The following is a 27,268-nucleotide window of genomic DNA, read 5'->3' as shown; positions in this document are numbered from 1 at the left end:
ATATATATGTGTGTGTGTGTGTGTGTGTGTGTGTGTGTGTGTATGTATATGTATATATATATATATATATATATATATATATATATATATATATATATATCGCTACCCATTGCTATGTATACATTCCCTTTTTAACTATCACTAAAGTGTGCAGAGAGAGGGAGAGGAAGGGAGAAAGAACCTTAGCATTAAGTAATACTGCCAACATATCCTTCAGGTTTTTGTTTTTTTAAAAAAACATAGCTGGAAAAGGATTTTATCTCTATTTATAAGATTGATTAGCAAATAACTGGAGTAAAAAAATGTGTCATACATTCACTTTCATGGTGCACATCTGCCCATATCAAAATTCTACCTTCTTAAAAAGATGAGATAATAGCACTAAAGCAGGCATAGGCAAGCTCTGGCCCTCCAGATGTTTGGGACTACAATTCCCATCCTCCCTAGCTGACAAGACCAGTGGCCAGGGATGATGGGAATTGTAGTCCCAAACATCTGGAGGGCCAGAGTTTGCCTATGCCTGCACTAAAGGCTACTGCACATCTGGAGATTGTTCTGCTTTTCTGGAAAAAGCCACCATTTCTGCAATTAAAGATGGAAGAACCACAGCGAAGATAAACGAGTGAAAGAAGTAATGCCATACCAAATGCTTAGTGTGGAAGTACCCCCATTCTTCATTTGTATTTGCTCACACCACCATTTAATCCTATTGTTATAAATCAGTGTGTGCTAAATGCTTGGGTTTAATGAATTTTAGAATTTAATTAGAACTGGTATATTAGAACCCAGAAATAGCCAGACCCAAGTATGTATTATGGATACTAAAAGGTATGTGGACACACTGATTGGTTGGCATCTGCCTTTCTGGTCCCTGGGGTCACAAAGAGTCGGACACGACTAAACGACTAAACAACAAGCCCTTAGTTTATAGTAAATCTGCCATTAAGCAGGACTAAAGAGAAGTGGGTGGATAATAATTACTCCAATTGTGATAGGGAAGCTCTTCGTGTGCTCAAAATTTTGTCTCTCTTTGCTGTCCTTTTGCCCCTAAGCTCTTTTCTGAAATTTTGGGCAGAGTTTTCAAAACACAAGCAGTACCAGTGCTAAGCCCACAACATATTGCCAGGTTAAATAGTTGTAACTGAGATCAAAATACAGCACAGTGTTCAAGAGAGGAAAAGACACCCACACTTCCAACGCTCAGTCAGTTGCCTACATCTAGTGCTTTTCCCAGAAATGATACTTAGAGGAGCTTATGAGCTGAAGCAGAACCATTATGTCTCCCACTTATAAAAAAATATTATGCAAGGTATTGGACTTAAGTTTTACAAAATCCCCTGCACTTGTATCACATTATTCTGTGCCCACTTCTTTGTTTCAAGTTTCACCTGGCATTTAACAAAAGATATGGGCAACGTTATGCCAAAAAGCCCCATTTGCTTTTGCTATTGACTGTAGCCTCTGTGTTTTATATAGGCCAGAAACTATGAAAATCCAAGTGCTGAGTAAAAGCCCAGATTTTGAATGCTTTAATGGCCTTTAAAAAAAATGGAATCTAAAAAACCATGGAGCACACATACATTTAAATGTTTGCTGTCATCCAATGTATATTATATAGTCCAATTGACCCTCCCATCAGATGTCAAGGGGATAAAGAACTACACAACTTTTAGAAGAGACAACTTTTGGAAGCCACCCAGAGTGGCTGGGGCAACCCAGCCAGATGGGGCAGGGTATAAATAAAAAGTTATTATTATTAAAATTGTTAAGCTGTTCTGTTATGCAGATTGGATAAATAGCCCTTTTCTTAGGTCATTTGAAGGACCATGGCCAGTAATAGCCATTTGGACTTTCTATTTATCTGAAACGTAAGGAGCATCAGTTGTGTGTATGTCCTAAAATAGCCTAATGAGGACCAGACGTGCTCATTGGACACATAATGCTGACCAGTGGTGGGTGAGAGAGAGAGAGAGAGAGAGAGAGAGAGAGAGAGAGAGAGAGAGAGAGAATGAGATGAAAGGAGCTTTGTTATAGTAAGTCCTGCTAGTATACAGTATATTTATGTGGATGGTGAACTCATCTTGCTCCTCACAGCTCCAGGAAGATAATATTAGCACAGTTTCTCAAACAAACAAACAAATTTCTGTCATTCACAGAAGTTTCTGTTCATCCTGAACCATAATTTTTTTGCCTCGGTTTCACGACACTTCATAGATGAAATTCACACTCAACCTTTGCAATTCCAAAGCCTTCAGACTTGCCACATGGAACACATCATCAAGAGACAGCCATGACTGATTGTATGAATCACAATGGCATATGAGAAAGAAGGTGGTCTCAAGGGCTTTATGTGCTGTGAATCAATACGAGTGACATTTTGTGATGGTGTTTCATTTTGAAATGGACTCGGGCCAGTACCGATTAAAGCGATAAGTCCTTCCTCACTCATTACATGTTGGTGTGCAACTACCCTTTGTTTCTGAAGTTATAATCTGTGGCATAGCATCCATTCCAATCTATCCATTGTGCAGGCCTTACTCTTATTGAAGTACCAAACCTGCATCGAAACTATACGACTTCAGACTGCAGATGAAGCCTCGGCGTGATTGATTGCTCTTCCTAGCTCAAAATGTTCCCTGAACAATAGCCGCCTCATCCATTCCAGGGAGAAGCTAAGGACAGAATCCTTCTCTCTGACATCTCTACTTTCATATGCACCAACATTCCCTATTTACCAGAGATATTCCCTATTTTCTGCTCTTTGTCTCTAGTAAATGATTTTCTTTATTTTAACCCTGGGTGGTGGTTGTGGTTGCTGTTGTTGTTGTTGTTGTTGTTGACCTTTCCAGGAGACACCTTGTTAAAATGTTTTATGTAATGCTGAGCCAAAATTTCTCAGTTGACATCCTTCAGAGAAAATTTATGATATTCTACCTTTTAGCATCCCCTGCTGAAAAAAATATTATCAGTGGATATTCTCCAACTTTTTCATGGCCACTTCCACCATTCCCAGCAATGCCCTCAAACATTACTAGGCTTAGGTCTTTAAGAAGGATGTGAGACAGTGTTCAGGCCACCAACAGAGTTTCTGCTACCCCCAGCTGCAGCAGGAGCAGGAAAACGCCACGGGGGAAAAGTAACTGTTAGACAATTTATTTTCCCTGCAGAAATTTGATTAAACTCCCTCCTCAGCCCACCCATCCATCCACTCACCCATTAATTAATTATACCACCCATCATCTGAACTTCACAGGATGGTCCATGATATAAATACAGTGGTACCTCGGGTTACATACACTTCAGGTTACAGACTCCGCTAACCCAGAAATATTACCTTGGGTTAAGAACTTTGCTTCAGGATGAGAACAGAAATTGTGCTCCGGTGGTGCAGCGGTAGCAGGAGGCCCCATTAGCTAAAATGGTGCTTCAGGTTAAGAACAGTTTCAGGTTAAGAACGGACCTCCAGAACTAAGTACTTAACCCAAGGTACCACTGTAAACGCATAATTAAACAAGAACAAAAACAAACCAAAACCTCAAACACATTTAAAAGGCCATAGAATGTTCAACCAGCCAAACTCCTGATGATAGAGGAACATTTTTGCCAAAATATATGTAATGAAGATGCCAGACAAGCCTCCCTGGAAAGAGCATTCCACAAATGGGGGGCCACTGCAGAAAAGGCCCATTCTCATGTTGCCACCTTCTGGACCTCTTATGGAACCTCTTATGGAAGAGGCACATGAAACAAGGCCTCAGATGATGATTGCAGAATCTAGGTCAGATTACATGGGGAGAGGCAGTCCTTGAGGTACAGTGGTGCCCCGCAAGATGAATGCCTCGCAAGATGAAAAACCCGTTAGACGAAAGGGTTTTCCGTTTCTCGATACGCTTCGCAAGACGAATTTCCCTATGAGTCTTGCGATTTTTTTCGCTTCCCCCCCCCTTTTTCTAAGCCCCTAAGCCGCTAATAGCCTTTTAGCCGCCAAGCCGCTAAGCCTTTAATAGCCGCTAAGCTGCTAAACCGCTAATAGCACTAATCCGCTAAGCCGCTAATAGGGTTGCTTCGCAAGACGAAAAAACCGCTAGACGAAGAGACTCGCGGAACGGATTATTTTCGTCTTGCGAGGCACCACTGTACTGTAGTCCTGAGCTATATAAGGCTTTATAGGTCAAAACCAGCACTTTGAATTGGCAGCCAGAGTTGTCAGGCCAAGATCATTTTTAAAAATTATCATTATGGAATGGGACGTCCCTATTTCCATCGGAGAAATGTTGGGGGGTATGCAACGATGAGGGTCAGGTAAGTGCCACTGCCCCATCTGCTATCGCATTAACATCAAGACACATTGCTGCCAAATCGCACACCGCAGCTCTAACAAGTTGATAGTATGCTGTTATCTAGGGTTAAGTAACTAAATGAATACTCTATAACAATTTTGTTTTTCTATTACATCTTTAAACAAAAGGATAAAAACCTGGCCAGCTTTTAAATCAATGGAAGGCAAGCAATCTGTTATAGAACAAATGAATTTTGAAGGTGAAGGTGAATTTTGAAGTCTCAAACAATGGGCAGGAGTTGCAAGTTAAGGCCTGGGCACTCCTTGACAGTATGAGAACCAGGGCAAGCACAGTATGGAGGGCATTAAATTATGAGAGCCCGTGATGCCATCTGAAGTGGTGCAGTCCAGACCCATATGAATCCAATTCCTATTAACTACCCATTTCTATACATGCTTACCCAGACTAATGTGTATAATTATTCCCATCTCAGGCTCCCCGAATTTCCAAGTGAATAAATGTCAGTAGAACTTAATTGGCTTCATTCCAACTACTTCTGTATAGTTGACTGATGGAATGAACTGTTAATGTGTTAAGGATGGAGATAGATGATTAAGTTGCATGCACTTAAACATCTCAAATTACTCTAACTCATATTGCAGAGTTTAATAGTCACCTACCATGCTTGGTGGGGGAATGCCAAAAATAACATCCTTTCAATAGCAATGGACAACAGAGTGAGCTGTAATGTTTTACCAGTGAGCCCTCTATAAACAATCTCTCTCTCTCTCTCTCTCTCTCTCTCTCTCTCTCTATATATATATATATATATATATATATGGAACTCTGACTGTGTGGATAGTGTCATTATATATTTTAGTCACTAGGAGGCACTGGACATAGTTTTTTTATGAACACAGGCATTTTCCGTTGCTGTTCTGTTCTTCTTTGAGAGAAACAATAAAGTTCTTGCCTCATTTCTTGACTTCTGTCATCTCTAAGCCTTCCAATATGCTGTCACTCGATCTGCTTAGGAAAATAATATTTCTAATTAGGCCATGAAATCTCCTAGAAATTCATGTGAATAGAATAAAAGGCAAACACAGAGAAATAAAGTTAGCTTTTAAAAAATCAATTTGTTGGTAAGAGCATGCAGATTTTCAGGTTACCAAGACTTGCCATTCTTGACCTGAAGAATAATGACCTAAACATTCACAGTGAGTAAATCTCTAGGCCTAGTCCAAAAGGGCATAGTTTGTCAGTCTCCCCATTCCACTTCCTTTCCTTATAAATCCATTAGATGGCAGTGAAACACTATCATTTTCCTGACGTGGTCTTTGGTAATTATTGCATTGTGCAACAGAAAAATCACTCCTACTGTCCTTTAGGGCCAAAGCAACTTTAAATGCTTCAGCATTTAGATACACAGAGGAATCTTATCTATCATTTGGACAGGGCTTTTATAAGTTTCAGGTCTAAGCCATTTAACGTTCCCAGCCGCAAATACCTTGGCTATAATTCAATGAAGAGTGAAGTATGCCCAAGTTGACTGAAATCAGAGGACTTAAAACACACTTAACTCTGCATTGGATTGAAGTCTTTCTAAGATTTGTTCCTTAAAAGCAGTTTCTTACAAGGCAAGACTGAAGCTGTGCCAGAAACTGATGCTGCCAAGTTTTTTAGGGCTGCAACGCTATGCACACTTACTTTGGAGTAATCATCCCTGTGGGCCAAAGATGATTTGGAGTGTTTTGTAAGGCTTCAGCCACATACTTAGTACATGGTTTGTAGTGCATGTTCCAAAAAGACTGGGTACCACTACCATAGAGAGGTATGGGGTTTTTTTGAGAGACAGAATATAACAATTATTGTAAGGCTTCAAACTGAAATAAACTCCCTTAATAAAATATAGATGATGCAAACCAAAACCATATAAAGGTTTCTTTGATGCAATTTGATTTCATTTTTAAGTATGGGTTTATATTTTATTAGCCGAAGTATTGTGCTGTTACAGTTGTTAATCCTATTACATATATATTATTATGCTAATCTTCTTGTCATTGTTTCCCCCCATCACTTAGCACAAAGCAGCTTCTAGACAACCTACAAGCAGATTTAAAAACAAAGAATTGTTTGAAACTGCCACCAAAATTTAACATAAAACATCAACCTCCACTGACATCAAAGACATACCAACAATTCAAAGTTACGTTTTCATAAAGCCTTGGCACTCCTGGATTCTATTCAATTAAATGCCTGGGAGAAGAGGAAAGGCTTAACTTGGCAATGCAAAGATGTCAGTGTTGGTACCAGGCAGGTCTCACTGGGGACAGCATTCCACAGGCAGGGGCCCACCAAAAAGGCCCTCTCATGTATTGCTGCCGCCCAAGCCTCTTCAGAGGGGAAATCCAGAGAAGAGCCTTAGTAGATGATCTTAGGATCCAAATAGATTCATGCCAGGAATAAGAAAAACATTTAAAAATAACAAAGCAAATGAGAGGCAGTTGACCAAGTCCTAAGTGTTGACTGGATATCGGGGGGGCCACTAGGGGGCGCATTGGAAGATGGCCAACAATACCATCTCTCCAACACACACGGGGTAATTAAGAGGCTGTTATGGGAGTAGGCAGCCTCTCTTGTTGCCCCAAGGAAATGGGGAACACTGCCCTTGCCTGCTGTGCCCATAAATCACCCCCTAATTCGAAAGAAGGGGGTGAGGGCCCTAGGCAGAATGCCCCCGTGTGGACCTCAGCTCTCCTGGACGCTGTCTCTGATCGCGCACTAGTTGCAGCAATTTGGAATAATTAATTACAAAAGAAGCAAATGCACATATTTCAAGTGAAGAAGGGGAGTGAAGTCTGCTAATTTAAGTGACCTCTGCGAAAGAAGACGACGGGCTGGAGAAACAGGAATATTTTACGATGAAGATACACCAAAGGCGGGGTATGTTGACAACGGGGCTGAATGGGGGGGGGACCTTTTTTACTTTCCTTCTATGTGATTTACAAGAACCCCTCCTCATTAGAACCGTCAGTTGAACTGACCCAAGCAGGATGATTAAGGTCTGTGTGGAGATAAACTTTAACCAAAAGTATGCTTTATGGAGACCGAGAAGCAATAAGAGCTTTTGGGAATGGCGCAGCAATTAATTTGGAGTCGCCATCTTGCCAAAGGATTTATAGCCGGGAGGAAGAACGGACTTGTTTTCAGACTGCATTCCTAGTGAATCTCCTCAGAGGTTTTGAGAAAGGAGGCAGATTGGTGAAGATTAATGACGCTAAGACTGTTTTGATGTATGGAAGTGATGTTATATGGAAAACGTCTGGATATGGCTACTGGATAAAAAAAATAATATCCACACTGGATTACAAACTGTTCTAACCAGCTTGCAGAGACTATCAAAGGTCACAAAGAGAAAGGAAAAATATATGAAAATGACAACAGGAGCTGTGGAAAAATAATAAGAAAGGACTGGATAGTACTGTGAACATCATAAGGTTAGATTTGTGGACATGAAAACAGCAGTAAGAAGCAAGAAGTTGATTGGATCCCTTCAGAACTTGAAATATGGGTACCCCCAACAAAAATTAAAAATTCGGCTGTGTAATTTGGAATTTATGTAATTTGGTTTGATTTGATGTGATTGGTCGGTTAATAAAAAAATATTCTTAAAAAAGTGTTGACTGGATATCTCTACCACCAACAAGAAAAAGGACCATATTTATTGCATTGCAATAATTGCGTAGCAACGGCGCAGCATATTGTTCATTATACAAAACAGAGATGGAAACAGTTTCGGTCTTAAAAAGATAGTACACATAAATCACATTACCATTTACAAACTGGCTACTGTATGGCACCTTCCCCCCCCCCCAAAAAAAAACCCCTAACTTTTACTATTTGGATTTCTTATATGCCTCTTATTGCAAAAGTTTTGTGGTTTTCTTTGAGATAATACATTATCTTGTAGCATAAGAACATAAGTAGCAGTTTAAAGAGATTGTTGGGGTCAAAACTCATTCGGAAAAGCATGCATCTATGTAATCAGCTGTGCTAAACAGTGTGATTATGGTTTATCATGTCAGCTTAGATTTATCTGAAGCATGCTTCTATTTTTAATAGTACCATTGTAAAAAACAAAAACAAAATCAACTAGCCCAAATTAAAAAGTATGCACTTTTCACTAGACCACAGAAAAACCTTGAGTCACATGGCATTAAGAATCTTATTGGAAGTTACAAATGCCAGTGAATTTAGAGTTAAGGCTAAAAATATAGCCTTAACTCATTCTGTTGTGTTTAGGTATTCAAGGGAAGAGTGTACCTAGGCAGAATGGGGTTAGTTAAGGACCCACCAGGCAATTTGAATATATCCACAGACACAGCATTATATGTCGCCAGTCCCATTTGTGGATAGTGCTATATTAATGACACAATATTTGCTTTAGCGGCCGCTACATCTCTCTGCCAGGTCAAACATTTGTAATCTGGACCCAGCCTTAATATATCCTTTCAAATGGGAAAGCCACAAACAGCCATACGCTACATCAACATAACTTCCCACAATCTATTAGCCTGTCAGGATTACAGCTGCGGCAGAGCCAGTAATAGCAATCACCTTCCACGAAGGCATTAATTAGAATGTGAAAGTAATGAGGCTCCTTACTATGTGCAAATCTTTATCTTACTGTGCTGATTCCCCGCCCCCCTTCAGATGTAAAGAAATAAATTCAAAGGAGTTTATTTCCTGCCATTTTCCCTGAAAGGGACTCAAGACAACTTACAGAGAAAATAGGAACAGCTAAAAACATAGGCAGGCGGAAAGCAATCATTAAAATACAATTAAACATCTATATGAGATCTATTAAACCATACAGATCGTCTGTGTGTGTGTGTGTGTGTGTGTGTGTGAGAGAGAGAGAGAGAGAGAGAGAGAGAGAGAGAGAGAGAGAGAGATGTTAACACATACAGATAATTGCAATAAAAACAACACAGCACCAGCCCTTTCCTTAAAAACAGTCAGTTCTCAAAAGTCTGTTTGAACAAGGACAACAAGGAGGGAGCCAGTCTAACTTCTCTAGGAGCGAGTTCCAATGTCTGAGAGCAGCCACTGAGAAAGCTCTTTCCCACATCTCTACCAATCTCTACTCTGTGAGGGTGGTGAGGCTGAGAGAAGGGCCTCTCCTGAAGAACTTAGACCTGGACAGGTTCTTTTTATTATTATTATTATTATTATTATTATTATTATTATTATTAGCCAATCATGTAAAGCTGAATGTGAGCAAGTTAAACATGTGTTAGTTGTGAGTCATCTAGATGTCTCAACTTACTCTTCTAGGCCTGTAAAGAAGATTCTCTCTTATATACTGCTTTTATTCAGTTTATCTCAGTACAATAGGATCCATTTCTTTCCCCTCTGGACTCAAACAGCCTTATTCCAGGCACTCTGCTGACAGTTTTGTTATGTTTCTGCACTCAGGCTGGCACCACTATTTCAAGACCTAGGAGTCTACTATACCTAGCATAATCATTCACCTATCTTGATTAGGAATTCACCGCACGTAACAGAAATGTCATTTATTCTTAATAATGCTGTGGTGCTCTCTGGTGGTGGAAACCATTTCTTGCATGCTGTTTCAATTGATTTCTCTTCTTCAGAGTTCAGAAATGGTTCCCAGTTTGTGTGTCTGTGTGCAACTGAGCTGGTTTGTATCCAGACTTGTGAGAATGGAAGTCCACTTCCCCAGTGGTGTTTTCCCTCCCACATCTCCTCACTGTCCTTCTCTTCACCTCTGAAAAAGTCTCTCAAAATGGCCTGGTCTGGGCCGATTGAGGATTTTGATATGTGCACATTCCGTTATGAGCTGACTTGATCCACATTTGTGAATTAGAGTGTAGTGATCCATCAGTTTATATACTTTCCTGAAGATTGCAACACATTTATTGGCTCAAAGCAATATCAAAACCCACTTTGAAATGTGTATTTTACAATTAGAAGTGCCTATGTCTAGAGACCATGCATTCAAAAATACACATTTAAAATTTTTCACGCAGATTCGTAAAAAAACAAAATAACCCCCCCCCACACACACAAAATAGCTGATTCATACAGAAATGAGATGGCATGAACTTGTAGGCAGAAATGCACATCTTCCAAGTATCCCAATTTTCCAGGGACCATCACAGAAGCCATCCAGGTTTCTGATTTGATAGATTTAATAAATAATGATGATATTTTTAAAAAAAGTGAGCCTATTATCATCATTATCCATAGCCTTATATAGGTCTTCCCTATTGTCATTGGAGAAATGTTGGAGAGTATGGAAATGTGAAAATGATATGGCCCCCTAAGTCACTGGTCTATCTATCCCCAGCAGCGGAGGGAGGAATTTAAAATATTTTGCCAGTATAATTTACATGAATGGTAGCTCCATTCCCAACATCTGCCTTAAATGTTGCCCATACCCACTCCTGATATACCTCCCTGTGCCCCACTGTGGGACTTCCCTGAGGAGGGCAGAAGGTTCTGGAGACTTCACTGAAGAAGTGAAGAAGGAAAGCCCCATCAGATGACTAGATTTCTAGTCATATATTAGATAGTCTCTGTGTATTTTAAAAATATATGGAATATTGACATGCATGTAGCATTATAAAGGTGATGAAAGACTTCCTATAAAGCAACAGTTCGTATTTGCTGCTAGTGTAATATAATGACTTTTTACATATCCTTTAATATATTTTAAAATTAGATGGCTGCCCAACATCCATAGAGAACTAAAGGCTGGAGTGTCCTGTAGAACAGATTTTCAAAATGACAGGGGACCAGCAAAAGATGGATGAAGGAAGTGTGGCAGGACAAGGACCTGTGAGAAGGAGAGATGCAACTACCATCTTCTTTGGGCAAGTCTTTCACTGATGGAAATAAGGATCAAGATCCATTCAGGTAAGGAGAGTATCATCAACAATACGTATGCTGCAGAGTAAGCAGCATGGTACAGCATGCTTCTTGTCACATTAAGAGTACTGAAGGACATGGAGTACTTTCCTTATAAAATAACTTTCCTGTAACTGCTGGGTGGCTGGAACCGGGTTTATAGCTGTCTTGTGAGATCCTGCAAGAGGGAGACAGATGGTAGGCTTACAAGTTAAAAAACACACACAAACCTCTCTTCTCAATTAGCTTAGCGCTTATCACACTGTGGGCAGTACAATAAATGATGACTATGTGATAATTGCTGAGTTGGCTTCTTTTCAAAGAATGGAATCCATATGAAAACAAACCCCAAGAGCCAACTAGAGTTGCAAGCTATGATAGTACAATGTGCAGTTAGGTGACTGATAGAAATTCTAAAGTAAGAGCCACTTCCCTGCAAGTTAAGAGTTATTCCTGTCGGGGGGGGGGGGCAAGGTGAAATTCCCAGCAAGTCAGTGCTCAGCTGGCTTTTGTCAGTGGTTCCTAATGCCCTTTCAGTCTGGTTTGTCTGAGAAGCATGAAGGGAACTGCTGATGAAAGAACTGTGGATCAATTCAGTCTCCTGTCAGTGGTTGCAATACTAGAGCATGCCAAATCATGCACTGGTGTGGAAGGTATTCATGCCGAGTAGTTCATCACTTGGGTTTTGTTCGGTAAGCAACTTGGGGTCCTCCAGGTGACCTATTTATTGGTCATTCATCCTGACCCCCTAAGAGAACTGACACCCCTCCCATTTTGCCCCCATTTCAGCTTGGTCCTGACACATATATTCCTCTGAGAAACAGCTCAATGCTCAAAATATGGCAGGTCCAGTGTTGTGTATATATTAGATGTTGATGTTTGTCCTTAACGGGGGTTGCCAATGATCCAGCTCTTGTGCCTTACCTTCCTACATGACTGGTTGATAAGAATATTATAATAATTCTATTATTTATACCTCACCCAACTGGCTGGATTTCCCCAGCTACTCTGGGTGGCTTCCAACAGAATATTAAAAACACCAGAAAACATCAACATTGAAAACTTCTCTAAACAGGGCTGCCTTATTCATTTCCACTGCAGTTTTCACCTGGCTGGCTGAGCTCTGTGCTTCAAAGGCACTATCTGTCTGTAGTACCAACACTCCTGATTATTCAGTCATCTGACTCCCAAGGGCCAATCCCTGTGCTGCATGTCCTGTAAAGCAGTATCCCCAGAACTTGACACTCAATCTGAGGATCTTGCCCCTGGTGTGAGGACACTGCCCAAGAACCTGCTCCTGCCTGGTTTTGCCACTGTAGAGGTTGCCTGGTTTTGACTGCTTATGTGCTTCTGACCTGGTCCTCATACAGGTTTCTCTATGAGACATTGATTTCTTTGTGGCTTTGATTACACCTCCTGGCCCATGGCTCTCTCCCCACACACACCCAACTCTGGAACCCAATCCTGCTTCAGCCTAGAGCAATGCCCCTCCCCGCTTTGCTGGAACCCAACAGTCCAGAACCTGACCTATTGCAGCTTGACAGCATTATAAACCTACTTCATGAACCCACTGAATCACATTCTTGGCTTTGGTCATCAGTTAGCTGCTATAATTACCGACAAAATTGAAGGTACAGCAAAGGGTTATTTGAAACTATTTTTAGTTTTACTTTGCTATAATAATACAACATTACAGACTGGCACACAACCAAGAAACTGGGTGCAGATTCATATATAACCTATGCATGTAAAACTGCTCTAATTAGGAATCTGGGCATAGTACTAAATGGTACTCTGAGGCATATTTATTTTGCATGTGCTTTAAGAAACATGATGGCTGGTTCACCCTCGTTCATAGTAGTTGTAACATTCTTTCACACAACCACATGAAAAAAACGAGTGTAAATTCAGTTTTATGTGCAGGGAGCTGGAAGGCATCACTGTGATTGTGGCTCCTGGAAAAATGCAGCTACAATTGCTGACAAATTTAACTATGAATCAGCCTTTTTGAGTCCTGCAATCTGCATCTTCTAAGGTTTTCCCCAATGAGATTTCCCCTCAGAAGCTGCCTTTATCAAATTTGTCTTTTGACTGGCAGACCAGCCCTTCACATCCATGTGCAGACTAACAAGCTAAGAGACACAAAATACGCTTTCAATAGAGCACTGATTCATACCAATCAGGACTGATTCACACACACCTATCCCAATCAAGGCATGTGGGTGATATAGTGCATGCTTGTTCATGCATTTTCTGCTCCTCCAATGAAAACTGATCCCACACTTTTGTGCAAAGGGGCAAAAATAACAATGAAACTGATGAAATACTGACCATTTTTATTTAAATGCATATTCTTATACATTCACTCAAAACCATCTACACTTTTATATTTCCACAAGATCAAGAATAGAGAGTGTAATATTTGCCACAATTCATAATAAAACCATAATAATATGGGAGAAAATAAGCTTATTCATTGCAACACCCGTGTCAAACAATGAACTTTATTCTCAGGAAATCTTAAAAGGTGCGGAACACCCAACAAAGGTTACAGAAATATAAAAGGGAAACAGATGTTCTGTCATATAAATACATAAAAAATACATTTTAAGTGCTGCTTCCAGATAGCAATCAGCATATTGTATTTAGCAAGTTTGAAAGTCCTCCTCAAGCCGTCCTCATAACATCGGCTGAGTTTGGATGTAATACCGTAATGTAGTGCTACCTGAGTAAGGCTCAGGTTTGTGCACTTCCTCAGACTCAAGTATTCATATGAAGGAGGACTGGAAATATTTTCTTTCATTTTCACCAATTATATGCCCAAGCAACCAACTTCAAACCATGGTTTACAAATCTGGCAAGTTCAGACAAACCATAGCTAATGAAAAGCAGTTCTCACTTCATACATCATGACAAGCTATAGTTTGTGGTGATGTCCAAACAAGGCATTTGTTGTAGTACAAGGAACAGGAGGAGCTGGCATGGTAGACGGGTGCCACAGAGCCACACACACACCCACACACCCAGTTGTGTTCCTACTACTTGCCTGGACGGTGTGGGGGCTGGGTTGCATGAGTACACTGCTGGAAACGGACTGACTCTGCCAGTGCACCCACATAACCTTAACCTGACTGCACCCTGCCGCAAACCTGCACCCTCCAGGTGAGCAGCAATTATGTTTTCGTTCACTCCATAGCACTGCCCTACCATGGCAGTTGCTCCCAAACAAACTGTTCAAACTGAGATATATTAAGTATTTTGCAGCAAAAGCCAAAATCAGTGGTTTACCGGGGCTGCTCATGTAGCAGCAGAATGTGGCCCAAAGTGCACACTTCTCATGGAGCCGCAGATAACCAGAGCTCCCTGGTGCATGGATCTCTATTCCATTTATTTACTTACTTACCATATTCCTAATTTGCCTTTGACATCTGATCTATGATATACAGGTTCAAGATGTATTTGTTGCATTCCTAATTCACAAGGTTTATGGGTACATTTAAAACATTTCGGGTGTACGACTTTAAGTGGCCTCAAGCTTTATGGGTTAATATACCTCAGGTTGCTGTATTATCAGTGAATACATCTGAGATAGTTGTTTTTATGGGTTCCTTGGTGCATCATTGCATGATTTTCCATCAGTGGTAGAATATATGGGCTGTTCAGCTGGCTGGCAACAACATGCTTAGTGAAACAGCTTGATTGCCATTTAATTGCATGTTGAATTTGGAGAAAGTGAGTACATTTATTATTACTAGGCTGCCTATTACTTTCAACTATCATTGTTTGGGAGCATTTGGGTCATTGTGACCAGGACTGCTACAGTTACTTATGATGAATGTAAAAAATGTCCCTACATAATGCCCAGAGTCTTGAAACCATTTACTTATATGGTTATAGCACTATAGTCAACAAGGATTTTAAAGAAACCATTACAGCTTCAGAATGTGAAGTTTGATTATTGTTGTGATCCCACTGATACTCAGTTCCACTGATATTTTCCATCTTGCAGAAGTTAAAAAAAAAATCTATTTGAATATGCCATCATTTTCATATTCATTCTTTCAGATGGATTGCAATAATCAGTTTTGCTTATGCCAGGCCCTATCTGCACTATACACATGTAAAGCAGTATCATACCACTTTAAAAATCCATGGCTTCCCCTGCAAAGTACCCTGGGAACTGTAGTTTGTTCAGGGTGCCAAGAGTTGTTAGAAGACTCCTATTCCCCTCATGTAGCAGAACAGCCCTGCCCCATCCCTGTGGAAATCTTTGGTGCCCTGGTCAAACCAACACTGACAAGGTCCAAAAGGGTGGTGTTTCAGGGTGGTTTCTGGGCTTGCTAATGGAGGAACAGGAAATGGCTTGCATTTAAAGGATTCAAAGCTTTCTCAGCCACCTGACATGCTCCCAAACCAGGCAGAGATTTAGGCAAGCTTAAGTGCTGGTTTAAGTCTTTTACTCTGATTGCTCCCAATAGGAAGGCTGAAGTGTGAATGTGTTCAAAGCTAGAAAATAACAGAAAAGCACAATAACAACACACCTTTGCCTTCACTTTGCCTTGCTGGCAAGAGCCCAGCAGAGCTTCAGGTGGGGTGGTTTAACCACTTTCAGCAACACCATTCTTAGTTAAGTAATTGGTTGGCCAATCAATTAAATTTGCATAAATCTGGATTTGAGTAAAGAACAATAGTCCTGAAGCAAAATGAATACTTTATTTGCTTTCTAGATTATGCATGAACAGAAGGCTCAACATTTCCTCCTGTGTGACAGAATTCCTCTTCTGGTTTTTATAACTACTTATATTTTTTAAAAATAGTAAGGTTTTTTTAAAAAAAAACAACCACTTTCTGATTAATTAGGGCATTCTTAAATGAATCAAAAGGCTTCTATCAATAAGTTATAAATTCCAAGCCTACAAAAAAGGTGAGGGTTTTGGTTTTTTTAAGTACCATTCTATTTTTTTGGTACCGCACTCTACCAAATCAATTTGGTTCCCTTTTAAACCTAAGCCACTAGTTTGCATGCCCTATATTCTTTTCTCATCTCATTTGTTTTACTAAAGATTGATTTGATAGCCATTTAAACAACCTGATGTTGATGTCACAGGATGTGGAGTGCTTTGGTAAAGAGATTCTGTGTATCCTATAGGACAATCTGCTTCTCCTTGTCACGAAGGTGACAATTATCAGGGCACATTTGGTAACATCAAAAGTAAAGCTACCACTCAAAGAAAACATTTCTAGCACCATCCTGTGTAGTTAACACTATAAGCATGAAATGTTAGCACCAAAAATGGTTGTTTGGTGAGGAAATCAGCCAAAATACTCAAGTAATTATTAAAACATGTGAAAGCTGTGCTAGACTGCTAACAACATTTTGGACAAGCTAACCACTTCCTATTCCTGGGACCCCACTGATTCACCATGCATCTGGAAGTCCAATTCAGTTTACTCTGTACTAGTCCTCTCCCCCCCCCCATCCCCATTTTTTGGTAAACATTTGTTTCATATTTGACGGAGAAAAAGATTGCAATGTTCCAAAAATGTATTTTTACAATGGCATGCCTATACCAGTCAGGAAGTCACTGATCAGTTTTCACCCTAAACTTAATCAACATGCAGCCCTGTAATAATGAAGGCATTGAGAGAAATAGCAATTCCAGTGAAAGACCGCAGGGACTAGTCTCCAGAATTTCTCCTCTGTTAAAAAAGAAACTGCAGCACATTCGTACTGCAACATTTGTGCTGCTCCAATTTTGTACACTGTGTATTTGCCAGCAATGAAGCAAGACAGCAGTTGAGTAGCTGTTGCTCCAGATATTTGATGGATTGTTGTCTAAGCTCTCTCTAGAATTGTCCCATTGTTGTTAGCAAAAAAGACATAGCCTCACACGGAGCTGTTCTCTTAAGCACCATTTGATACTGGCCATGGAGGTAAATGTATATTTCTCAACTTTGCTATTATATAACCATGACTTTCAAACCTCATATAGTCAAGGAATGTTTTCTACATAAGTTTGTTGGCCAAGGGACCCATATTGTTCTGCTAAGGAACCTATGCATCTGCCAGTCAGTCATTGACCTGGCCTGCTAGGCTCTTCCCGAAATATAACCGCCTTTCCTTTATATCACAGAAGATCAATAATAATAGAGATGACCCAAGTTGTCTTTCAGGAAAGTTTGACTGCCACTGCTGAACGTCTTATTGATAAACCCCGTGTTTCTGAGGAACCTAGTTTAAAACCCACTGGCACCAATCAACCGAAAGCTGATAGTAAGTAACACAAGATTACAGGTAAACACAGTATTTTAAAACATCCTACTATTCTTCAGTCATATAAGTCAAATATGTGATGCATTGAAATGTCTCCTAGCTGTGTGGAGGGGGAACTTCTTTTGAACCCTCCAAAATTTGCTGCCTTTTTAAAACGAAGCTGCTCTTATGAAATAGCTTATCTCATTTTTGTTTCCTGTTGCACTTAACAGTGTGTTTATAATGGGTTAATCCTGGCTTCACTGAAAGGAATGTTTTTTTAAAAAAATAAGTCATTGCTTTCAATGCAGCCAGACCTTCGCCCATTCTTAGCACCATTGTTGTAGACTGTGAAAAAGCTTATGCACCTCTTTGATAATAGAAAACTTTTGTTACTTGAACTGTTGAAAGACAGCTATTCCACAGAACCAGCTTATTCATACAATGTAGAAGAATAACAGTTATTAGTACCATATGTATGTAATAGTTTCTGCTACATTACAGAATCATATATTTACAGTTACTAGTTCTGTTTAGAAAGCATAAACACTGTTTTTTAAAAAAAGTATTGCGTTTTTAATGTCATACTTATCCCCCCCCCCAAAAAAATATTAAAAATATATAGGATTTGCATTTTTCTCAACACTCATCCTCTCCCTAGAGGAGATCATTCATACAAAAAGAACAACAGCTTATTTCACAAGAGTAAAATCAGTTTGATGTAGCACCCATGAATATCAGTTACGCTTTAGCTCTTTAGTAACATAATTATGGGGGGCAGAATTGTGTTCCTGGCCCTACCTCTAGCATCTGCATGCTGCTAGCCCCAGCTCCAGACATCCACATGTTACTGTGGTCATTTGCAGCAAATACATCTATGCTTACTCTGCCTGGCATTTCATTCAGATATATGACTGCAAAGGTTCAACCACAACTATCACTCACAACTCTGTTACCTAGTTTAACAGAACAGAGCCAGTTAAGGATAAAGGTACTGAACTGAGTCTGACTTGGTCATAGGGAACAGCAAATCTGAACAAGGCAAATGCAGCAAATTTTCTACCACGAATGAAGGAGCCTAACAGCTCCATCCATCTAATCCATCTACTGAACATCTTGATGTGGTCCTGGGACCTGCATTAGCACGACAGCAGCTATCAGGTCTGCTCTGTCAACAGGGAGTACCAATCCAAGGGGGTAAAGGGACCACCCTGCAGTGCCCAAAGAAACTTTTATGGCTTCAGGTATGAGCATCTGGTCAGAAAAGGTATGTCAAGAAGGGCATAGCCAGAAAGTTCTGCCTCTTTTGACATGGCTAGGATGTTACTTGCTGCAGCAATGTTTTCCATTATTTGTGCTCTCACAGATAAAATCAGTCCATAGCACCAGGCCACAATTGCAGTAATGTGCATGCTTTGAAGAAAAGAAATAAACTAGAACATTTGCTCAATACTGCTTAGATTCTGGAACAAGAACCCTTTACAAAACATACACTGCTAAGGTTTAAGTAAATTTTCCCTCACAAAATCATCTGAAGGCCTCCCCCCCCCTTTTTTTTACAAACATTATGATTATTATTTTACCAAAATGCACTTGCTTTTCTCATTCTAAAGAATAACAGACACACAAAAGAATAATTCATAGGTGATTTTGTTCTATTACAGAGTTAATTTGCGTTCCTTAAATTGCTTGATTTGTACATATCTTCTATTTTGCCAGTTTGGCTAGAAGACATTTGTAAAACTCAGAACATTGCATATCACTACAACCCTGTAATGGTGGAGTTTTTGAAGATAAGAAAATATATTCCCAATGACTTTTAAGGAAGCAGAATTTCATTACCTTAAATCCAAGTACCCCAGTTGAGATTGTTTGTGGATCACTCCATTACTTGCCATTTCTATAGCTTCCTTTTCTTTCTCTTTGTAAATATATGATATCCCTCTCTGCCTATCAGTGATCTGGAAGGGTGACTCTGTCAATTAAGCAGGGCTGAAGAGGATTTTTGCCACATCCAGAAATCTAATTATTCAAACTACTTCACAAAGTACATTTATTATTATTAATATTATTAAAATTATTTACATACAATATGTGCAAAGTTCAATATACAATATTTTGTTACAGTCTCATTTGACCAGAATAGTTATTGGGATGCTGCACTATTTTACTTAAACCAATATAAGTAGTTTGATGTTACTCCTGGAAAGCAAAGATTGTCAGTGCAGGATCCTCCATAACTGGGAGGGCAAGCAGAACATGGCACCCCTACTTTATATGGCGCTTCTCCAATCCAGTTCCCCCTGAGGAATAAAAGTAATAATGTGATTAGCACATAGAATCACTGTTTGAAGTATCTCTCCAACAGATCAATTAGGCTTAGTTTTCTATCTGTTATGTAGGGCTAAAGATTCTGCACAGCAGCGCTCAGATGATCTGTGCCACAAACTAGATATAATGAGTACTAATATTGGAGTACTCTGTAGACTGTTAGCTGTGGTCTTATATATACTAGCCTTTTGCGCTCTTTCACTCTTGTCTGATGTTCCTAACCCTTGTTTTAGACCTTCTTCGTCTCTTTTGGATTCTTATGGACTTTTATATATATATTCTGTTTTACCTACCTTTTACCTCTGTTTTACCTCTGTTTTACCATCCCTTTTAGTTTTTTTAATAAAAGAAACGTGTTGTTGTTTTTTAAATGATTTTACCCCTCCCTCCTTATGCTAATCTATGACCGTAATAACGTGTTGTTGTTGTTGTATGTAGGGCTAAGTCTATTGTGTGATTCGGTGAAGAAGAAGAAGAAATCACAGAGTTGGTACTTGATACGGAATAGTATCATAACCAGATGTGATATTCATGTTATTCAAGTTTCTAGGCCCCATGGCTACGAATGTAGGGTTGGAAACATATGGACAAAGCCTGGCCACCTAACCAAGAATGCCAAGCTTTGAAGAAGAACCCCTGCCTGGCCCTGCCACCCAGAAGGGGCAGAGAAGCTGTCAAAGCTGGAAAACCCATGTCCTTCCAGATGTTGCTGTATTACAGTTCCCATCATCCCTGCCCATTGACTGTGCCCTCAGGGGTCAATGGTATTCAGAGTCTGATTACCCACCCTTGCTCTACTCTCATCTGTCACAAATGATAGAAGAGAGTAGACAGAAAAAATGTGAAAGTGCCATTATCTCCTCATTTGCTGTCCAGAGCAAAGAGGATCCGCCCTGGCCCTCTGGCAGATGACATCATCACTCATACTGTGAAAAAAAGCCCCAGATCTGCGCTTCCAGCCTCTTCTTGCTCTGTTGCACCACTAAAAAGATGATGAGTCAGCTCAGTCAGATAGCCTGCATGCTAATATGAAAGCTGGTGAAAAGAAAAGAGAGCTACTTACTTTGGGGCATAGTTGCATACCAAATAAACAGCTCGTCGCCAGACTGACCCCCAGACATTCATGTTGTGGCATGTGTGGATTGCACAGCCTATTCGATTGGAAGTGGCCCAAACCATCTGAAGAAAGATTAATATCCATTTGTTAGAGTCAAATGTGGAGAGAAACACAGATAGCGTAGGGAGCCGAGCACTGAACTGAAGCATGATATTGATGTATGAAAAGCTGAACTCAAATCACCTGGGTGTAATGTGTGCACACAGGCCCATAGCATCTCAGCGGACACCTTGGATTACAGTCCTGAGGATACGGAAATGCATAGTCTTTCACTTCATCGTACCATGGCTTCACCAGCTGGAGAATAGATCGATACCTAGGTGTGATTGAAGTCACAGAGAGATAGGGACATTTCTGAATGTTCAGCATTATTGATGTGCATAAGACAGATATTAGGCTGTGGTTATTTCCTCCACGTGATCAAGTTCTCTGGCCTCTTACAGAGTGACTACGATTTCCATGATCATGGTGTCTTGAAAAACTGACCTATATTTTTGTGAATAAGCCCTGGGACATGCTGAAGAAAATGCATGCTCTGTTTGATGCTAGAGTGTTGCTGATACTTATACATAATCTGTTATTTATATAGCTTCTGATTTTGCTGGATGGACAGAGCTGTGAAGGTGATTATTTTATTTTTTGTGTATATGCCCTTTTAAAATTTTAGAAGTTTCCAAATGGTGAACAATAAAACAGTATTTAAAAAAATGAAATGTGAACATTTGCATACATTTACAACAACTAAAGAGTGATCTCTTTGCCTAATTTGTATATCATGTATTCTTGGACCCACATCGCAATAATTTTCTTTACCAAAATAGCAACAGTCACTGTGTTGTGTCAGACCCCATTGCTGATCCATGTGCTCCAGTGTACACAGAGTACTCCTACACAAATAGGCTCCTCTGTTTACTTCACTGGAAAGGAATGCTCTGTGCCTGGATCCTATTGCATGTGTGAAGCTGGCTCATTAACTAAGTGAAAGGGGCTGCTTTTGTGCCAATGTTCTCAGGAATCTTCTGCATCAGGGTAACTGTTGCCAAAATACATTGAATGAAGATATGCTACAAGTCATCTGCCCACCTTCCAGTCCGTACCGACAGATTTTGTCCCAAGAATCTCATTAAGTATGAAGGGCCATGGTCCCAAATGCAGGTGGCAGCCCATGCTTCAGCAGACTTGGCTAGATTTTCATCCCACACCTGGAAAAATACATATTCTTTAGTAATACTGAACACAGAAACAGGATGGGGAGTTCTAAAATATTAACTGCATTGTATTAAGTGGGAGCAGGGCTTTTTCAGCCGGAGTTCAATGGAATTCCACACCTCTCAAGTGGGCTCCATTGGCATTACAGTGGTACCTCGAGTTACAAACACCTCAGGTTACAGACACTTTGGGTTACAGACTCTGCTAACCCAGAAGTAGTACCTCGGGTTAAGAACTTTACCTCAGGATGAGAACAGAAATCATGTCCCGGTGGCACGGCAACAGCAGGAGGCCCCATTAGCTAAAGTTGTACCTCAGGTTAAGAACGGTTTCAGGTTAAGAACGGACCTCCGGAATGAATTAAGTTCTTAACTAGAGGTACCATTGTAGAAGAAAACAAGGAAGGCATTCGTGGGGAGTTTCAGCACCTCTTTTTCTATAAAAACAGCACTGAGAATGAAACAGAGAGAGTTGAAGGCAACTGCATGGGGTGTGGCAGAACTTTCCCTCTTCCCTAAATCCGATTGGTCACTTCTGCCATGTTTCTTACACAAGCCTGATGGATCAACCAAACATGATGGTGCTGACTCAACTAACTCAGCTAACCTCTAAATGGGTGCTTTAGTGTGGGTGTATTCTTCCAGATGCTCTTGATCCAATATTAGTGCATTGGTGATGGAATTATTCTGCTTTAGTTCCGCTATGCTTCACCCATGCTACCATGTTATTGCTAACTGGAGGTGCCCTGGCACAACAAAAGTGTGACAAAACCCCCAAACCTGAACATTTGTGATAAAAAAGTTACAGGACTTCAGCAGAAAGTTACAGGGTGTACATTGCTTAAAAGCAGTATCACCACCCACGTGCAAATAGTCTTGGACATGGGATCACAAGAGACTGCCTCAATAGCATCATGAGCACAAATTGTCATGAATGCACAATAAAAATGACGTCTGGCAGGCTCCTGAGGCTTAATTCAATGCATGTATAAGCTTTTTCAGGCATTTGCCTATGCAGTTCTAATAATAATAATAATAATAATAATAATAATAATAATAATAATAATAATTTATTTATACCCCACCCATCTGACTGGGTTTCCCCAGCCACTCTGGGCAGCTTCCAACAAAATATTAAAATACAATGGTCTGTTAAACATTAAAAGCTTCCCTAAACAGGGCTGCCTTCAGATGTCTTTTAAAAAGAGGATAGCTGCTTATTTCCTTGACATCTGATGGGATGGCGTTCCACAGGGCGGGCACCACTACCGAGAAGGCCCTCTGCCTGGTTCCCTGTAACTTGGCTTCTCGCAGCAAGGGAACCGCCAGAAGACCCTTGGAGCTGGACCTCAGTGTCCGGGCAGAACGATGGGGGTGGAGACTCTCCTTGAGGTATACTAGACCAAGGCCGTTTAGGGCCTTAAAGGTCAGCACCAACACTTTGAATTGTGCTCGGAAATGTACTGGAAACTCAAATATGAAGGGAGCTATGGGGCTGTGTGCAGTACACCTGCTCCCAGCATCTCTGTGTTAGGATATTTCCGTTCCACCTTAAAAGGGAGCAGGCTTTGTGAGTCACAGAGTCTGCGTATTTCCTGTTCACAGGATGTTTCTGTTTTGATAGAGCTGTTGTCTCTCTCTCTGTGCCTGAGCAGACCGAAGCAGGCAGTCATGTTTTTTCTTTGTTCTGACCAACGCTGAACAAACTTGTAAATATGCTCTCCTGCGTGCATCTTTCGCTGTGCGAATTCTGCTGATAGAGCGTGCATCAGCTCTGGAATGTCACAAGCTGTTTTCTGGAGCTCGTGTCGCTAATTGCTGATACTGTATCTACGGGAGATCGATGGACGTCCGGAGGCGACGTGGGGGCCATGATGGGCTTTATCTCCCTGGCAGTATCCCAACAACAGGTTTCGGGCCCAGATTCACGGCACTTACAGGAAAGTAAGACTGCGACAGACTGCTGAGGTATGTGTGGGAAAAGCAAAAGCAAAAGCAAATGAGGCTTTTCTGTTTGCTGCGGCAAGAGTCTTTGATGTCCGGCTGGCCTAATTGGCCTGGGAGTCGAGCCAAGCAGGCCTCAAGATTTATGGGAGCCAAGATAAGGAGTCTCTGAAGTGAAAAAGACTCACGGCTCAAGTAAAGAGCTGGAATGGAGTTTTTACAAGCTTCTGAAGCTGCTGAGTGCCCAAAGTTAAATCGGCACAATTATGAGACCTGGGCTGTGTGGTGTGAGAGTTTGTTGCAACACTTTGGAGTGTGGCATATTGTGTCTGAAGCCCCTCCAGTTCCTCTGACAGATAGATGGAGGGCCCAACATTCAAAGGCCATAGACGTAATAGTCTTATCCGTCTCTCTGGAGGAAATTAAAACGCTAGCTGGCAACAAGACAGCACGTCAGATGTGGAATGCTTTGAAAGTTGCCCATCTGCCAGTCATCCCAGCCCAGAGTTTGACTGCATCGGAGGTCCTGGCTGTTTCCCAGAATGAGAGTGTTTGCAGGGATGCCGAGGGCACCGGTTGCAAGCTGCAGGGGGAGCTGACTGTGATGTCATCCCAGGCAGCATTCCAGTCTCCAGGGGGAGCCAAGGAGTCGGCAGCTGAGAGCTCTGTTTCCCATGGGAGCCAAGGGCATCATCTTTGCAGAGGCCGGAAGGCCAGAAGTAAACAGAGACAGATGCCAGCAGATGGCCCGAAGCAGAAGGGGGGTGAAAGGCCCACCCCAGGGAAAAACAAGGTTTTGTTTGCTGGCACTGCTTCACCGAAGGCTAAAGGCAAGTTTGATGGCCAGGAGCAGGGGGGCAAGCAGCAAAAGCACATGCCAGTGGAAAACAAGGTTTCGCTTGCTGGAAAAGCTGCTCCAAAGGCCAAGGCCAGATTTATCGTAGATTCTGGATGCACCCGCCATCTAGCAAAAGATAAGCACCTGTTTATCTCCTTCAAGCCTCAAGATGGAGAGATCCACCTGGCAGATGGAAAGATGTTGCGAATCGCAGGAGAAGGGACTGTAAAACTGGCAAGTCTGCAGACTACCATCAAAGATGTACTTTATGTTCCAGGTGCTGCAGACAATTTGCTCAGTGTCCCACAGCTGACTGGGCGTGGCTTTGAGATTTCCTTCAAGAGGAGCGTCTGTGTCATCAGGAAAGGCAAAGAGGACATTTTGCATGCAAAGCTTATAGATGGTTTGTTCTGTATAACTTATGATGACAATGCTGTTGCTGTGTCTAATGTTGATTCTTGTTGTGTTGCACAAACTAACAAGGTTCTTCATGCACGATGTATTCATGAAGCACATTGAAGATTTTGTCACATGTCTTGGCAGGCGCTGGCCAAGATGCCTGGGTTGGTTGAGGGTTTGAACATCAAACCCTGTAAGTTTCACATGAAGTGTGTATCTTGTGCAGAGAACAAGGTGAAGGTTGCTCCAAAAGGCAAGGAGTCTAGCAGGCAGGCTTCCAAACCCTACCAGCTACTCCACGCAGACCTGGTTGGTCCACTTACGCCCTCTTTGGGTGGAGCAAGGTACTTCATGGTTCTAATTGATTCTTTTTCCTGGTACATTCATGTGTTTATGCTCGAGCAGAAATCGCAAGCGTTTCCTAGGTTCAAGGCATTCTGTGCTTGGTTGGAGAATGTTCACGGTAAACGTATCGGCTGTCTCTTTACTGATCGGGGCGGGGAGTTCACTTCTCAGCAGTTTGAAGCTTTCCTGACTGAGAAGGGATCCAGCATGACTTGTCAACGCCTAGATTGCCATGGATGAATGGACTTGCGGAGCGAGCAAATCAGACTTTGCTTCAAGGCCTAAAAACCTTGTTGCATGATGCCAATCTCCCTGAGAAGTTTTGGGGGGAGGCTCTGTCGACGTTTGTTTATACCTTTAATCGCAGACTGTCATCACCTATTGGTTGTACTCCCTATGAGAAGATGTTTGGTAAGAAACCTAACGTCAAGCACATGAGAATCTTTGGTTCTGACATGTGAGTACACACCCCACAGAGCAACAAGCTTGGGAAGCGTGGGGCACATGGTTTGTTCATGGGGTACGAAAAAGGTGCATACAGGGTATGGATGACTGACTAAGTCCATTAAGTTCACAAAGAGTGTTGAGTACAATCCTAAGTGGGGGGGAAATGTGGGTATTTTCCAGAGTTACCCAGAGGAGGATGAAGGTGATGTGAAAAAGGCAGATGGTGTTGAGGCAGAAGAGGAAGCTGAGGATGATGATGATGATGATGATCAGAGTTCGGATTCCAGTTCAGTGGGTGGCGCTGCTGCTGGTGTCAGCAACAGTGATGACACAGCAGACTACAAGAGCGCAAAGGCCTCAGTCAGACCATCTGATGCATCTGACAATGAACTGGAAGAACCACTGTTCACCATTGGTCACTTTTCTCCTAAGAAGGAGGAGATGAGTCCAGAAGACTTGCGTCTAGTACGCAGATCTGAAAGAGCGACGAAGGACAGACCTCCAAAGAGATTTGCTGATGAGTTTGCTAAGACGGCAACTGCTGTTCTTAGTAGCTCAGAGAAGGTGTGGGAACCTTCAAGTCTCAAAGAGGTTCAAGAGTTAACCTCTAAAGATGCTGAGCCTTGGCTTAATGCCATGAAGGCTGAAGTTGATTCCTTGAACAGGAACCAAACTTGGGAATGAGTCCCAGGAATGAGACTGGTTGGCAGCAAATGGGTCTTCAAGGCCAAGACAGACCAGAATGGCAAAGTTGTCAGACACAAAGCCAGATTGGTTGCCAGAGGTTTTTCACAGGTACCAGGACAGGATTACCACGAGACCTATTCACCCACCGTCAAGTATGAGAGCATTCGGCTGATGATCAAGATTGCTGCGGAGGAGAAACTGCATGTTTCCCATCATGACATTAATACAGCTTTTTTGTACGGAGTTTTGGGGGAGGAGCTGTATATGCTTCCACCTGATGGAATGCAGATACAGAAGGGAATGGTCTGTAAACTTCGGAAGTCCTTATATGGTCTCAAGCAGAGTGCCAGGTGTTGGAACACAAAACTCACTGAGACATTGCTTTCTCTAGGTTTTCACCAGGGCAAAGCTGATCCATGTGTGTTTGTCAAGGAGGAGGGGCAAAACAAATTGTATTGTTTATGTTTTGTTGATGATCTTCTGATG

The 27,268-nt window shown here is 41.3% G+C and overlaps 1 protein-coding gene across 1 annotated transcript in view; it reads right to left on the bottom strand.

Annotated features, from left to right (window-relative positions):
• Positions 1 to 13,529: 13,529 nt before the first annotated feature.
• The window catches only part of PI15 (peptidase inhibitor 15), a 28,915-nt gene continuing 15,176 nt past the window's right edge, over positions 13,530 to 27,268 (bottom strand). Inside the window, exons 3-6 of the mRNA XM_083623451.1 lie at positions 21,998 to 22,116; positions 21,098 to 21,230; positions 20,861 to 20,976; positions 13,530 to 19,769 (exon numbers count right to left, since the gene is read on the bottom strand). Of these exons, the coding sequence (XP_083479577.1) occupies positions 19,634 to 19,769; positions 20,861 to 20,976; positions 21,098 to 21,230; positions 21,998 to 22,116 (504 nt within the window). The 3' untranslated portion in view covers positions 13,530 to 19,633. The remainder of the gene's footprint in view (positions 19,770 to 20,860; positions 20,977 to 21,097; positions 21,231 to 21,997; positions 22,117 to 27,268) is intronic.

This window comes from Podarcis filfolensis, assembly GCF_964270895.1.
Source record: "Podarcis filfolensis genome assembly, chromosome: 7".
Lineage (NCBI taxonomy): Eukaryota > Metazoa > Chordata > Lepidosauria > Squamata > Lacertidae > Podarcis > Podarcis filfolensis.
This window is presented reverse-complemented; position numbering and strand designations above follow the sequence as displayed.